General features: G+C 61.6%; 1 protein-coding gene across 1 annotated transcript; it reads left to right on the top strand.

The window, feature by feature from the left end:
- The first annotated feature begins 215 nt into the window (after positions 1-215).
- Positions 216-14,955, top strand: NECTIN4 (nectin cell adhesion molecule 4). Its single transcript, NM_001313853.1, is given in 9 exon segments — positions 216-291; positions 8,810-9,169; positions 11,128-11,418; positions 12,371-12,491; positions 13,385-13,533; positions 13,702-13,858; positions 14,142-14,217; positions 14,419-14,493; positions 14,731-14,955. Coding segments are annotated over 9 exon segments (1,530 nt in total).
- Positions 14,956-16,079: the final 1,124 nt, after the last annotated feature.

Consider the following 16,079-nt stretch of genomic DNA (forward strand, 5'->3'; position numbering starts at 1 on the left):
TCCCGACCACGGGTCTTTGGGGGGGAGCTCTAGCCGGGTGGGTAGAGCAGGGCTGGGTCCCCTGCAGAGACCCCAGAGGGCTCGGCAGGTGTGTCAGTGCCTGGGGACTCCGTGACCTCCTGCCTCCTGGGTGGGTGCCCTCCCCAGCTCCAGCGCGGCTCCCAGGGAGATCTCAGTGGAGCTTCAGAAACGCCGGACGGCTCTGCCTCTGCTGGATGCCTCTATCCCTGGGAGCCGAGATGTGGGGGCCCGAGGTCCTGCTGCTGCTGCTGCTCCTGGCGTCATTCACAGGTAGGACTTGCCTGAGCCATGGGGACCCTTGCTCCTGGGGCCGAGCCAGCGCGCACACACGCACACACGCACACACACGCACAAATAAATATACTCTTGACTCTGGACTGAGGGACCTATTTGTCTCCCACCCCCACTGCGAGTACTGCCCCCAGAAGGGCCGGTGTCACTCTTTCCCTTCTACCCTCTTCCGGCCCCAGGCCATGTCACTCTGTCTAAGGTCCCGGATCCCCGACCACCGCTGCCACAGCTGCCTCTGGGGAAAGAGACATGTTGACCCCGTGCAGGTGGGCAGGGAGGAGGAACAGATGGGGACGCTCTCACCCCAGGGTTTCCCGGAGGCTCCTTCGCCTGCCCCCCCCCACCCCCAGGCTGCAAAACTGCTGACTGGCGCTGGGCTGACTCAGGGTTGAGCTGGTTTTTGCAGTCATCAGGGTGTAGGAAGCCCGATGCCCGGAGAGTGGACAGGGCACTCCTGTTGGCTTCTCCCCTCGCCATGATGTGCTAGAGTGCCGGGGGCGGGGGAGCACCTGCTGGGAGAGGACTGCGGAGCTTGGGCCTTCGCTCTGGCCCCTCTCTTTGCCTGGGCTCCCTATTAAACACCAGGGTGCTCAGGGGGGCGTGATCTGAGATGAGCGGGGGGTCTAGGGTAGGGCACCTTCTAGACAGGGTGTGGTCTCCTTTTGTTTATTCCCTGTCCCCTTCTTTTCTGGACCAGATGCCTCATGTTACTCCCGTCTAATGCATATATAGCAGATATAAATCACAGGAACTTATCTTCAGAGTGGGGGAGAGCGTGTGCGTGTGTCTCTGCATGTGTGTGCACAGTGAGGCCACGGTGGGATCCTGTCGGCTGTTCCCAGCATAAGGAGGGACTGGGGAATCTTGGTCCTCAGAAGTCAGAGCCCTACCTGGGTCGGCCCAGGAGCCGTTGCGAGGGGGCCTCCTTGTCCAGCAGAGCCCAGCAGTGATTGCCCTGTCTGTCCCCGGCGGAAGCCATCGGGAGAATGAGGCATAGGTGTGTGGGTGGGTGGCCGCTGCCCTTGCCCTGATCTGACAACGGAAGGATGGAAGGGTCGTTGGCCAGTCTCCAGTCACAGGATACTGAGCTCCAGCCCCTGCCTCCTACCCCTGACTTAATTCGCATTTTCCAGACAACCCTCCTCACTTGCTCAGGCCCAGAGGGTGGGGTCTGGTCGCTGGGGCCAGGGAACTCGGCAGCCACTTTTCTGGGGGATCTACCCACCCCTGAAGAATGGAGCCATGAGGTCTGAGGACATGGAAGGGGTCAGAGAGGCCACCGCTCAAACTGCCTCATTTTACCGAGACAAATAGGTAGGCAAGTGATGTCCTAAGGTTACTCCATGTTAGGGGCGCCCGGGTGGCTCAGTTGGTTAAGGGCCAGACTCTTGATTTCGGCTTAGGTCATGATCTCGGGGTCATGAGATGGAGCCCCGCGTCGGGCTCTACGTTGGGCTCGCGCTGAGCCTGCTTGAGATTCTCTCTCTTTCTCTCTCTCCCTCTGCCCCACCCCCATCCGCTGCTTGTACTCTCTGTTTAAAAAAAAAAAAAAAAAAAAGATTACTAGTGTTAGAAGCACGGCCGGGGTCAGTATCTTGGTCTCCCAGTCCCTCACCCTTTAAAGGTTGGTACATCTGGGCGCACAAGGAGTCCAGCTGGGTCATTAAATGCTGGGGACGCAGTGGGGAACAAGACCTGGTCCCCGCCTTCTGTTTCCAGGATACAAAGGCTGTGCTAAGAGAGGCCCAGGGAAGGGGAGCGGAGACCTCTCGTAGTTAAGGCATCACCCTGACCTTGCCCAATGCCTGAGGGGCAGGTGCCCCGGCTACCTACCGGGGTGGGGGTGGGGGTCCCTGGCCCCAGGCTCCTCCCGAGTAGCTGGTGCCCAGGGAGCCTCCAGTCTGCGGCTGCTGTGAGGCCTCCGTAGACCCGGGTGGTGCTCTGAGGCCGGGAACTCAGACCCTGGCTCCCGGCCTGATGACCACCTCTGCTGCCACCCCCTTTCCGGCTCTTCTGTGCGCAAAGCCCCGGGGGAAGCAGGAGGGTTTCTTGTCTCTGAAAAAGCCTTGGACTGGAAGTCAGGAGTCTTGTGTTCTGGCCCCATTTTTGCTATTATTTTGCTAGGTGACCTTGGGCAACTAAGAAGGTGGACTCCACAGGCAGGAGGCAGGACCCGCCGGTGGCCGTGGGCTTCCAGCGCGACAGCCCTGCGGCCGTGGGACCGTCCAGGCCCGTTGGCCAGGGAGGCGCTGGGGGCTGGAGCAGGTGGTCAGTCTGGCTGTGCTGCTCACGGGGAGGAATGTCCTGGCCCATCTTTCAGGGGGGCCTGAGGTGGCTGTACCCTGGACGCTGCCTTCTGCCCCTGCCCTGCTACAAATCAGTGCACCCCCCCACCCCCGACTCCTGGGCCATTAGAGCTCTGAGCCCCAGGGCCCTGCCCCACCCCTGCCAGGGAGAGGAGCCCAGGCTTGGGAGGCGCCTGACACCACAGTTCTTTGTCTCTTCTTAATGGGATGAGTTTCCGGGTGAGGTCCCCTCCCTCCCCCCTCCCTCATCTCCTGCCCCAGGGCTGAGGGGCCCAAATCTAGACACCTCTCCAGTAGGACCTAGTTTCTAGCTCTTTGTCTGCCCAACGGGGTCCTGTGGGTGAGGGTTTCCCCCGAATTCTGTGGTCTGCCCTCCAAGGATTAGGATCAGCTTTCTACCTGAGGTTAGTTTCCTCGAAAGGGAGGGGCCCCATCCCTGCTTTTCTACTCCTGTTTACAGAGGGGGGCAGGCCCTTTCCCACAGGACCTACCCAAACCCAGGGAAGCCAGCAAGGGAGGCCAGCTTCCCCACCCAAGGCGGCAGGGACCGAGGAGAATGCCAGGGAAGCCCTGTGGCCCCGGTGACCTTGGTCCCCCGCTCCTGGCGTTTCAGGGGCCCGGGCTAAGGGGAGCGCGGCTACCGCGATGGCAGCGAGAGCCCATGGTCCCCGCTTCTGGAGCACAGTCTCGACGCCCGGAGCCTGCCAGGCCGAGGAGGGCGGCCGCCGCAGCGAGCGAGCCTCCAGAGGAGAGGCCGCCTCCACTTGCTGGCCTCCACGGCTTGGCCGAGCACTGACTGGAGGCCAGCGGAGAGCAGGGCTGGGAGTGGGCGCGGAGTCGGGAGGGATGGGGGGCAGGAGCCTCGGGGCTGGACCTGCAAACTGAATCTGCAAGGAAGGTCCAGGTCCAGTTGGGAACTGGGGGCTGAACTCGGGGCGGGCCACCAGGCTCCAGAGAGGAGGCGCTGGAGGAGGACCTGGAGCCTCTGGCCTCAGGAGCTCTTCCCATAGTTTTCTGGCTACCCTACCCCCTCCCTGCTTGCCTTCAAGATGGGTGAGAGCTGGGTTGGGGCTGTGATTTGGGGTGGGGCAGAGCTGGCCCCTGCTTTGTGGGGGGGTGGCTGGCAGGATTTCGGGGTGGGGGGTGGCTAAGATCTCAGGAGTTTGGGAGAAGCAGAATTCTGGGTCTCCCACCCACAGTGTGGCTGTTGTGGTGACTCAGCCCGGCTCAGACTCTGGCTCCGGGGGGTTTAGGGGACTTATCTGTGCTGGGAGCTGTGTCTGGGCCAGAGCCGGCTGCCTCAAGGCCTGTCCTCCTGCATTGTTCTCGCCTCCCTTTGTGATCGGTGTGGCCCCCCTCCCCAGGCACTAATCTGTGGGTGGGCACTTTGCCCGGGTTGGGAAGCTCTCCCTAAGCTGGGGGGCTTAGGACAATGGGGGCTAAGTGAGAGACGGGGATGAAGGCAGAGGGAGAACCTCCTGGTTTTCCAAGTTCCTCAGCACTCCAAGGCCAAGGTTACGGGGAGAAGGGTGGAAGGAAACAGGCTTGCTGGCTTGTTGATGTTACCTGTCCTCTAGGGGAGACGGAGACGTCAGGGCTCCTCCCAGGTCCTTTCTTACCCCAAACTCTCCCTCATATTTCAGCTCCGTCTGGGAGAGGCTGCTGCTGTGGGGTGAGGGAAGCAAGAGTTAACAAAGGAGGATGAGCCCCCGGACAGCTTGGACCCCTCCCTGCAGCCCCGGGCAGGATCCCCCCCTTCCCACCAAACCCACACCAGACAACCCTTACCCCAGGCCTGGAGCTAGAGCAGGTTTTTCTGGTGGTGGCAGAGAAGCAGAGGTCTGATAGATTCCCAGGGAGAGGCCTCCTGGGGGGCCAGCGGGGCTCGGGGGCACCCGGGGGGGGGGCGGTGAGATGGGTGGGAGTCCTTCTAGTAGGAACCTGAGGAGCAAGGGCAGGGTGAGCCTTTGTTTGCTTCTGCTGGGGAGCCCTGAATGGCAATTTCCCATCACCTGGAGGGACAGTGACCTCATCTCTGGGTACCTACCTCCACCTGAGATGAATCTGCCCTGGAGTCTGGGGTGAGGTGGGGAGGGGCACCTGGCGACACCGCAGCTGGGACGCAGGGGTGAGGGCGCTGAGCCACCCACTGCCGACCAAGGGCAGCTCACACAGACAGACAGTGGCAGCCAAGAGAAGCCGACATCAAAATATTTATTCTGTGCTCGGGAGTTCCGCGGGCTGGGAACGTGCGCATGCGGACGTGGGAGACACACGTGTGTGCACACACACATGCACACATGCGTGTGCACACATACTCGCCACCCCATGCTTCTCGCTCCCAACTCAGCCAAGCACGGCCACCTTCCTAAGGATGAGATGTGGGCACATACAAATGTGCAACCCCCCTCCCCCATCAAGTAAGGAGCCGCCGCTCGTGCACGAGGTAGCGCTGAGGCCCACCGGGCCCTCTCCAAAGGCATCGTCCGTTCAGACGTGCAGGGCTCACGCCGACTCGCTTCATCCTCACGGCCCCACCTCTAGGACCCCTCCAAGGCCCCCCTCCGCACCAGCAGGGATGTGGCCCCTCATAAGGCAAAGCCTCTGTCCTCAAAGACGCCGTTGTCTGCACCTGCTGCCCGACGCCACCTCTGATAGGGACGTCGGGACCCAGGTGCCCGGTAGAGAGCGGGCAACCCAGGCCGGGGATGGAGGGCCTGTCTGGGAGCGGGCGGGGTACGCAGAGGGCAGGGCCCCAATGAGGCCCGTGGGGGCCTGGCCAGGGGTGGGGGAGGCTGAGGCAGGGATCCCGTCTGGCCAGTCGGGCCTGTTCTCGCCCTTGCGCAAGCTGGTGGCTGGTGGCGGCTGTGGCTCGGCCTGCTGCTGTGCGGCATCTGAATCACCAAGGCCCCTGACCTGCGTCCTGGTGCTGCCCTGGGAGGAGGGGTGGGGACGGCCGAGGGAGGAGTGCCCAGCCAGCGGAGTCCACCGGCCTCAGCAGACAATCTGCGGCACAAGGGGCCGTGGGCCTGGCCCAGCCTGGCAACTACATGCCCGCGGGGTGACCTCACCAGGCAGGCGGTGTGTCTCCTTTGCTCCGGTGACATCATCATGCTGACGCCGGGCGGGCACTGGGTGGGGGAGAGGAGGAGGAGGCAGTCCTGGCCTGCCCTGGCCTGGCAGTCTGGGCTTCTGGGTCCAGCGAGCCCAGGACAAGGATCCTAGAGCCCCAGTTCTCGCTTCCTTCTGTGTGCATGTGCGCATGTGTGTGTGCAGGTGTGTGTACGTGTGTGCATGCACGCGTGTGCAGGAACTGGAGGAGGATGCTGTCCTCAGCTGAGATGCTCCCGCCCGATAGTGGATTCAGGATGATGAGGGCGGTGGGGGAGGTCCCGAAGGGACTCTCCTGGGCACCTCTGCCTGCAAAGCTGGGGCCTGTCACCGGGGAGCAGGGATCTTGGACTCACAGGGAGGGACACCGAGGACTGCGACTCAGGCATATGCCTGCTGCGCCCTGAACGACGTATATGTTGGGGAAGATGTGGGTGATCAGTTGCAGAGAGGGGCAGATGGTTGGCAAGTGTAGGGACAGGGATGGAAAAGATGCCATCTGACATTGTCCCAGAAATAACCTTTCGGAATGTTCCGGTGTCCGGGGGAGCCGGGCTTGGGATCAAGACAGCGGCATCTGAGGCAGAGGATGTGCTGGGGGATGGGCCCCTATCTCCAGCCCACCTCCAGCCCTCCCGGGGCAGCCCTGCTCCCTCCAGCGCCCGCAGGAGGTGTCTGGGAGGGGTGCGGTGGTTAGCTGGACTCCCAGGCTGGGCTGGGTGGGACCAAGACCGGCTTAGGCAGGTCAGGGCCCTGGTATCTGGCCCTGCAGGTCTGTCCCGTCCCATTCGGGTCCTCCCAAAGGCATCCTCCCTCCCTCCCTGTGCCCCTGCTAGCAGGGCCCCGGGGGCCCCCTTCCTCTGACCCATGCTGTGCCTCAGTGGGACCCTCCAGTCCTCTCTAGTGGGGCTTCACCTTCTCCCTCCAGAGCTGCCCCCTCGCCCACCTCTTTCTCTGTGCAGTCTGGAGCTGCTCCCTTTGGCAGGAGCCCAGGGAGCCAGCCTATCCTGCCTCCACCCCGGTTGTCACGGCAACCCCTCCCTGTCCACCCAGCCCAACCAAAGATTCAGTCCTTTTCCTTCTACTTTTCCTTCTCTTCCTACTTTGCCTGTCTCTCTTTCTCTCTCATTCATTCGTTCATTCATTCATTCATTCATGGCAATCGGGCACCGATTACGTGCTAAGAATGCAGACCACATGCCACTGAGCACTGAATCAGTTTCCATATGTGATGCAAGACCCAGTTTCTACTCTTGGGGGGGAGGCCCATCCAGGGGATAAAGTACTATGGAGAGGTAAGAGCAGGGCGCCGGGGCAGAACAGAGGACGGGCAGCTCGCCTGGGGGAGGGAGGACTCTGGGAGGAAGTGATGTCTAAGCAGAGTCCTGAAGGATGAGTAGGAGTTATCCAGACAGTGACGAGTCGGAGCCACCAGACATAGGGAGGAGGGCCTTCCAGGAGGGGCAGCGCGTGAGCAAGGCGTGTGACCTGCTGGCCGGAGGTCAGGTCGGGGCTCTGCACTTTTGGGGGTTGCTGGATATAGGTTCCGAGGCAAGGAGCTCTTCGCATTCCAGAGAGAGCCCTCACTCTGCCCCCAGCCCTATGTTTCCGTGGCTCCAAATTTATTTCTCCCGGACCATGAGCTTCCCCAGGCCCTGCCTCCCTCCTAAGCTGCTTATCCTAGAAACCTAGGGGTTGTTCTTGTCTCTTGTCTTGCACCTCCCGTTCTGGTCAGTGATCCAGTCCTGCCGAGCCTCCGCCAGGGCGGTCCCCTCGTCCCCATCCCACAGCACCAAGCATTCCTAGTGAGTCTGGGGGCTTCAGTGTCCTCACTTCCTGGTCGGAGGCACAGCGCCCCTGGCCCCTCGCTGTAGTAGATGCCCCGAGAATTCCTTTGCCCAGCGTGGAAGGCGCGCCCTCACGTTCCTCTCCTGCTCAACAGCCCTCTGCCTTAGGTGTGTCCTTCCCTCTCTGCTTCCCCAGCCAGCCAGCCTCCCCACCCCTTGGATTTGCCCACCTTAGTCCCCGACCTGGAATCCCTTTCAGGGTCTCTCCCCCTGCTGGTCCTCCCCAACTCCCCAGGAGGCCCTCCCATGTGACCCAGGTCCCCAGCGACTGTCCCGGTCCACCACTAGCCTGCAACGCAGCACCGAGCACTAACTCAGGGATGGTCACACCTTTCCGTATTGGTGCCCAAATGTCTCTCTTCCTCCTGAACAGATCTCAGGTCCCGACAGGGCAAGAAAGGGATCCTTCTTTGAAAATTAGGTGACGTGATAAAGACCGCTGGGTACTCTGCACTGCTCCTCGCCGGTGCTCCACGCACTCGCCCATCCTCACTGGTCCCGGTCTCTGCTCCTCTGATTGTGGCTCCCCATCCTGACCCTGTCACCGCGTGTGCCCTGACCTCATGCCCCTGGGCCTCTGACCCGGGGCTTTTCTGTCTTCAGTGACTAGCTCATTCTCTGAGCCTCATTTCGTGCCATTCCTCCCACATAGAATAACTTCTTTGGGAATTCAGGTCTCTCATCTTCAAGCCATGAAAAGAATGTTCTCGAAGGGCCTCTCGGGATGGACCCTTCCCACACTACATGCCCCATCCCAGACGCCAACTGTTTTCGACCCTTGCCTTGGCTCCCAGCCACGCCTCCCGAAAGCATTCACTCTCCACCTCTCCTGGATACATCGAACCTTCTGTGAAAGTCTGTCCATGGCTTCCCCGTCTTCATGCACATAAAACCCATTTCCGGGAGAGGACTGTGAGCTCCCTGAGGGCAGAGGCTAGGTCTCTCCTCCGTGCAGAGCCTCCCACCTCACGATGGCTCAGGACACAATCCCGGGCTGGGAGAGGGTGTGACGCCTGCAGCCAGCGCCCCTGTGGCCTTAGGCAAGTCACTTCCTGTCCCTGGGTCTCAATTTCCTCATCTGTTAAATGGTGATAATGACGCCCACCTCTTGGGATCCTTTTGTGGATCTAATGAGGTAATGGACAAAAGGCGCTGGGCAAGCAGAAAGCGCTCCAGGAATTCCAGGGTTCTGGGGCGCCCCTAATCTTGGCCGCTCCCGTCCGCCCTCTGCAGGCCGGTGCCGGCCGGGTGAGCTGGAGACCTCGGACCTGGTGACCGTGGTGCTGGGCCAGGACGCCAAGCTGCCCTGCTTCTACCGAGGAGACCCCGGCGAGCAGGTGGGGCAGGTGGCGTGGGCTCGCGTGGACGCGGGCGAGGGCGCCCGGGAGCTGGCGCTGCTGCACTCCAAGTACGGGCTGCACGTGAGCGCGGCCTACGAGGGCCGCGTGGAGCAGCCGCCGCCACCACGGAGCCCCCTGGACGGCGCCGTGCTCCTGCGCAACGCGGTGCAGGCCGACGAGGGCGAGTACGAGTGCCGCGTCAGCACCTTCCCCGCCGGCAGCTTCCAGGCGCGGCTGCGGCTCCGCGTGCTGGGTGAGTGGGCCGCGGGCTGGGCTGGGGGTGCAGGCCCGGGGTGGCCTGGGGCGGCCTGGGCCTCCCAGGGCAGGAGGTGGGATACGCAGAGATGTGCTCTGCAGGAATGCATGGGTGGGTGCATGGGTGGGTGCACGGGTGGGTGCACGGGTGGGTGCTCCGCGGAGGGGAGAAGAGGTGGGTCCTGCCCCGGTGAGGGAGCCCCAGCCAGACCATCCTCCCGGCCAACCCGGAAACTCCTCCCTCAAGGGACCCCAGCGGCTTGCTGCGTGCAGCTCCTCCAGCCTTGGACAAGAATCCATGTATTGGGCAGGTCTTCATTCTGCTGATGCCCGCTCCCCGAGCCTTGGGCACCTTTGCTCTCTGAAGCAAGGGGGCACAGGCTCATTCTGTCTTCTGCACGCCAGCCTTTCAAAGGGCTGAGGATCTTTGTCACTCCCCCACACACACCCTCACGGGGCCCCCAGCCTCTTCTCTTCTGGAAGCTACACTTACTAGTTCCTGCAGCAGTCCTGCCCAAAGTACTCATTCATGGCCTCACTCGCCATCCTGAGGTCCATGGGTTTTTTTTCTATTTTTTTTAAAGATTTTTTTAATCTATTCATGAGAGAGAGAGAGAGAGGCAGAGTCACAGGCAGAGGGAGAAGCATGCTCCATGCAGGGAGCCTGAGGCGGAACTCGATCCTGAGTCTTCAGGGTCACGCCCCGGGCTGAAGGCGGCGCTAAACTGCTAGGCCACCAGGGCTGCCCTGAGGTCCATGGTTTTAAAACGTGGGGTTGAGATAAGGACATGTAGACCCAGCCCTGACCAGTGTGGTTGTGTAGGACCCGTGGGGCTGACACCTTCCTTGATCTGGACCTTCAGTGAATGTGGTTGGATTGGAGACCACAATCACTTTTATTATTTATTTATGTATTTATTAAAGAATTTATTTATTTATTTGACTGAGAAAGAGCACACAAGCAGGGGGAGAGACAGAGGGAGAGGGAGAAGCAGGCTCCTGGCAGAGCAGGGAGCCTGATGCGGAACACGATCCCAAAACCCTGGGATCACAACCCCAGGACCATGGGATCAGGACCCCAGCCCGAGGCAGAAACTTAACCAACTGAGCCACCGATGTGCCCCTACCATCACTTTTAAACCACCACTTTGCACTGTGGGTTCTTGTGGTCCACGGAGGCCCTAGACTTATGGTCTAGTTGAGTCATTTTCATTCTGTGCTGGAGCTGTTAAGGTTAGGAAGATAAAAATAAAGCCTTTAGTTTCTCTTTATCCAACACTAGCCTTGGGGGTGAAATAGTGTAAATCTAGGCTTCTGTCCCCTAACAGCTGACAATCTGGCACAAATCATTTAGCCTCCCAAGCTCCAGTTTCCTCTTGTAAAACAGGGGTGATGATCCCTACTTTGCTGGTCTGTTGACAAGATGAAATGAAATAACATTTATAAAGTGTTTAGCACAATACTTGGCACATAATAAGTGCTTTGTAAGTGATGGCTATTATTATAGGATATAGATGGTATCTGGTTACTTTTTAAATTTACTTCATTATTTTTATTGAAAAATGATCCAGAGGCGCCTGGGTGGCTCAGTTGGTGAAGCATCTGCCTTTGCCTCAGGTCATGATCCCAGGGTCCTGGGATGGAGCCCCACCTCAGGCTTCCTGCTCCATGGGGAGGAGCCTGCTTCTCCCTCTCCCTCTGCTCCCCCAACACACTCATGCTGTCTCTCTCTCTGTCAAATAAATAAATAAAATCTTAAAAAAAAAAAAAAGGTAAAAAAAACAAACAATAGAGAAAGGTACAAAGTCAGCTGAAATTTTCCCTGGTGTCTATGTCGGTGAAATAAGAGAAGAAAAAAGAGCCTGAAAATGTTTGCCCGTGGACGACTGAGCTGGGACGGGGCAGGGCCTCCTTGTGGGTGTGCTGACCATGACCCCTGTCTCCCACCACCTCCAGTGCCCCCCCTGCCCTCCCTGAACCCCGGGCCAGCGCTTGAAGAGGGCCAGGGCCTGACGCTGGCAGCCTCCTGCACAGCAGAGGGCAGCCCAGCCCCCAGCGTGACCTGGGACACGGAGGTCAAGGGCACGGCGTCCAGCCGTTCCTTCAAGCACTCCCGCTCAGCGGCCGTCACTTCGGAGTTCCACCTGGTGCCCAGCCGCAGCATGAACGGGCAGCCGCTCACCTGCGTGGTGTCCCACCCTGGCCTGCTCCAGGACCAGAGGATCACCCACGTCCTCCAGGTGGCCTGTGAGTACTCGGAGCTTGGGTACAGAGACCCTGATGAGCCACGCCAGTCTGGCCAGGCTGGATCCCCAAGGCCCCCTGGTGTGGCCGTGACGGATCACTCCGAGCTCTCTGACCTTCAGTGTCCTCCTGTTTACGAAGGACATTGCCCTGCTCCACAGCGCGGTTGGGAGAATCGGGTATAGACCCGGGGCGAAGGCACTTAGACATACACGCAGCCGGACAGGCTTGCTGAGGGCGGTGGGCCCCGCGGCCTGGCCCGCGTGCCGGCCGGACCAGCCCTGCTTCTGCTGCTCGCCCGGGGTTGCTCAGTCCTGCTCGTCTGCAGTGTCCCCAGCAGCAGCAGGAGGATAATTATGGGAACTTCACAGGGTTCTGACGGGAATTAGAAACCACAGAGGCAAAGCGTCTCACACGACGCCTAGTGCATAGATGCTACTCATACTCCGTAACCTGGAAAATGTCTTCCTGGCATTAAACTCCGAGCCTCTTCGGGCATAGGACTCCTTCCTGTTCCTACTAACCCTACAGGAGGGCTTCCACAAATGCTTGTTAAAGAAATGTACGAATAAGTCGGGTTGAAGCCTTTGGAGAATCAGGGAGCGTTTCCGGAACACCTGTCCTGTGGCCAGCACTCCGCTAGGGACTGCAGGGGATTCAGAAAAAGTGTGAATCTTTTCCGAGGGACCTAGAGGCTCATAGCCCAGATAAATCACTATGGACTCTGAGCTCAGAGAGGGGAGGGGACAGCTTGCCGAGGACCCAGCAAGGAGGGCCTGGACTAGGTTGGCCGCACAGGAGGACAGGGCAGGGACTGGGAGGGTGAGAGGGGGTGTTGGGGGTGAGGAGGGAGGGCAGGGGGCAGGGGTCCTCCAGGGAACAGCATGATCAGGTCATGGAACAGCATGATCGAAAGCCTCATTCCCCTTATTTCTCCTCCCACCTCCCATTCCAGTCCTCGCTGAGGCCTCCGTGAGGGGCCTTGAAGACCAAAAGCTGTGGCAGGTTGGCAGAGAAGGCGCTACACTCAAGTGCCTGAGCGAGGGGCACCCCCCTCCCTCGTACAACTGGACACGGTAGGGACCTGGCGCCCGGGGGAGGGCCTCGCTTGGGACTAGGCTCCTGCCCTCACAGGGCCACCGTGTTCTCCTTGTGGGCTGGGACAATATATCCTAACCCCAGATGTATCAGGGCACATGTTCAGGCCTCCGCAAGAATATGCGCCGTCACCAAATGCTATTATTGACTTGCACCAGGGAGGCTGGGATACGTGGTCCCTGGTAGGGAATCAGGCAATAAGTCCTTGATTTTCTTCTCCCGCTACATCAAAATTATGAAATATGATACAATATTTAAATGTTAATATTGTCTGTGTTTACGTATGTGCCCAAAGTGGACAGGACAAAAAGGCACAGCGGGTTGTTACTGCTGTCGCACCGACACTGTGACCACTGCAGCTTTGCCAGTGCCTCTGCGGGTCCGAGATGTCCAGGGAACCGGGGCGGGGGGCAGGCATCAGGTGCGCGGGGGTGACCCCACCCCAGGCGTGTTCTCCGATGTGAGCAGGGGAGTCCTGCGTGTGGCCTCGGGCCCAGGCTCTGCTGGTGCCCTGCCGTGTGCACTCACGCTTCCCAAGCACGTGGGGCCCAGATAGGAGAGGGGAGCCCCCCCACCCCCACCCCGCGGGCTGCCGGCCTCATCCGCTGGGTCCCAGGTTCTGGGTGACGTCACAGCTGCCGGAGCAGGTGGGATGGCACGCGTGCGGCTGTTCCCCGGGTGTGTGGGGGGTGCCCGGGTCAGGCCGGGCGGCCGGGAGAAGGGGCCTCTGCCCAGACCTGCCCCGGGGAGGGAGGGGCACCGTGGGAACAGCCAGCGGCTCCGGGTGACGTCGTGGGGAGGGCGGTGGGGAGCTGCCCCGGCATGTCGGGTGGTGGCGGCTGCCGCCCGCCCCAGCTTCCCTGTCCCCCAGGTTGGACGGGCCCCTGCCCAGCGGCGTCCGTGTGCAGGGGGACACGCTGGGCTTTCCTCCGCTGACCGCCGAGCACAGCGGCACCTACGTCTGCCACGTCAGCAATGAGCTGTCCTCCAGGGACTCCCAGGTCACGGTGGACGTCCTCGGTGAGCCCGAGGCACCTGCAGGGGGATGGGGGGGATTGGGGGGGACTGACGCGGAGGGGCAGGTGGAGGGGCGGTTTGGGACCCGGGCTGTGAGGGCGAGGAGGTGGCCCGTGAGGGCGGGGGTGCCCGGGACCTGGGCAGCGCCTCAGACTCGGGGGTCTCCCGCAGACCCAGAGGAGGCCCCGGGGAAGCAGGTGGACCTGGTGTCGGCGTCCGTGGTGGTGGTGGGGGTGATCGCCGCGCTCCTGTTCTGCCTCCTGGTGGTGGTGGTGGTGCTCATGTCCCGGTACCATCGGCGCAAGGCTCAGCAGATGACCCAGAAATAGTGAGTGCGGGCGGCTGCGGGCGGGGAGCAAGCTGGGAGCCAAGCCCAGGTGAGCGGTGGGGCGGGGGACCCGGACCGGGACCGTCGGGGCAGGTGGGCCGCGGCTGGTGGGGTCACACCCACGTGGCACGCACACGCACGCCCCACCTGCAGCCACTCATTCCCACTTGCGGGGACCGCGCGACACCCGCGCCCTGGCTCCGCGTGGCCCGGGCTTGGCCGAGGAGGGCGCCCCTGGGGACACGCTGCCCCCCGCTGCTCCTAACGGGCGGGTGTCTCCTAGCGAGGAGGAGCTGACCCTGACCAGGGAGAACTCCATCCGGAGGCTGCACTCCCACCACTCGGACCCCAGGAGCCAGGTGCGTGCCCGGGGACCCCTGCAGACCGGAGCCCGCCCTGCGGGGCTGGGGCTGGGGGCGCGGCTGCCCCGGGGGTGCTGGGGCGGGGTGGGGAAGGGGAGCTCGGCGGGTCAGGGAGAGCTGGACAGGTCGGGCGGGGGAAGGCGAGGAGGGCGGGGCCGAGCCCTGTTCTGACTCCTCCCCCGTGTCCGGGCCCCACAGCCGGAGGAGAGTGTAGGGCTGAGAGCCGAGGGCCACCCCGATAGTCTCAAGGACAACAGTAGCTGCTCTGTGATGGTGAGGCCCCGGCCCCGCCGGCGTCCCCGCCGCTGCCCTCGGGCCCCCTCCTGCTCCCCTGCGGCAGGCCAGCGCCCCGGAGCCCGGGCGCCTCTGCTCCCGCCTGGCCTGCCCCGGCCTCCACCCGGAGCCTCGCCCCTGCCTGCACCTGACCTCTGCCCCGAGCGCTCCCCAAGCGGCCCCCCTGCCGTCGGGCGGCGCCGGCTTCCTAAGGAGCCCGCTGTCCTTGGCCTGCAGAGTGAAGAGCCCGAGGGCCGCAGCTACTCCACGCTGACCACCGTGCGGGAGATTGAGACACAGACCGAACTGCTGTCCCCAGGCTCCGGGCGGGCAGAGGACGAGGAAGACCGGGATGAAGGCATCAAACAGGCCATGAACCATTTTGTTCAAGAGAACGGAACCCTGCGGGCCAAACCCACGGGCAACGGCATCTACATCAACGGGCGGGGGCATCTGGTCTGACCCAGGCCTGCCTCCCTCCCCTGACCCTGGCTCCTTCTGCTGACCTGGGGAACCTTCGCTCATCTCGGGGGGCCTCCCTCAACACCGTATTTCTTGAGGAAGACGCCCCCCATCCCACTGACTGCTCGACCTTTTCCTCCAACCCTTCTGTTCGACGATGGGGGGGTTGTCTGTCGGTTGAGTCCTCCCAGCGCGTGTGCGTGTGTGTGTGTGTGTGTGTGTGTGTGTGTGCAGGTCGCTGTGTGCATGTGCGCTTGTGTGAGTGTCCGCTGACCGTGCGTGTGTGTGCGGGGGGTGCCCGTGCCCACGTGTGTGTCGTGCTGTCCTGCCCGAGTCCAAGTGAACCGTGGTGGGTTTGGCTTGCGTGTCGTGTGGCTGTGTGACCTCTACCTGCAAACGCAGGTCATCTCCTCAGACCCCAGAGCAGTATTAATGGCGCAGAGGTTGGAGGCAAGAGGTGGAGACGGCGGGGGGTCAGGTCCAGGTGTGCAGGCATGGCTGGAACTGGATTCTGGCCTGGGTTGGGGAGCCGGGCTCCCACGGTGGCAGATACTGTGCCACCAGCCCAGGGGTCCCCCAGAGGCTAGAGCTGTGAGCGGTGACGCCGCTGCCCTCTGGTGGCCTCGGTGGCCTCTGGGCCTGCTGCATGTGCCTATTTTCTATAAATAAACCTGCTGGAGGAGTTTCTTTAAGGAATACTCCTCCAAATACTTTAATAAGAGAAGCAAATCTTTAAGAAAAAAAAAAAAAAGAAACTTTTGATTGATCTGAACGTTTGTCATTACTTGGTTTGGTCAGAGCTGGGCCAGCGTAGGAAGTCGCAAAGCTGACCTCGCTCGACCCCCGCAGGGGGTTAACGCTGATGCTTCTGGAAAGTGCTCCTTCAAGGCCCTGGGATTCAGGCAGCTGCCTAGGAGGGAGCCTGGCGCTCCGGGGTCTGAGGCCGGGATGTGAGCGCCTCTGTCCCCGGCTGCAGGGGGACAGGGTGAGGTCCTGGCTCCTTGGGGCCCTTCAGCCCTTCCCCTGGCTGCGTGTCTCTTCTTGGCTGCATCCACGATGCCTGTGGTCCCTGGGGAGGTTGCTGGGTGGGTGACGGAGCTCCTGCTTTGGTCGTGGTGTAGGGG

This window comes from Canis lupus, chromosome 38, assembly GCF_011100685.1.
Source record: "Canis lupus familiaris isolate Mischka breed German Shepherd chromosome 38, alternate assembly UU_Cfam_GSD_1.0, whole genome shotgun sequence".
NCBI classification, from domain to species: Eukaryota; Metazoa; Chordata; class Mammalia; order Carnivora; family Canidae; genus Canis; species Canis lupus.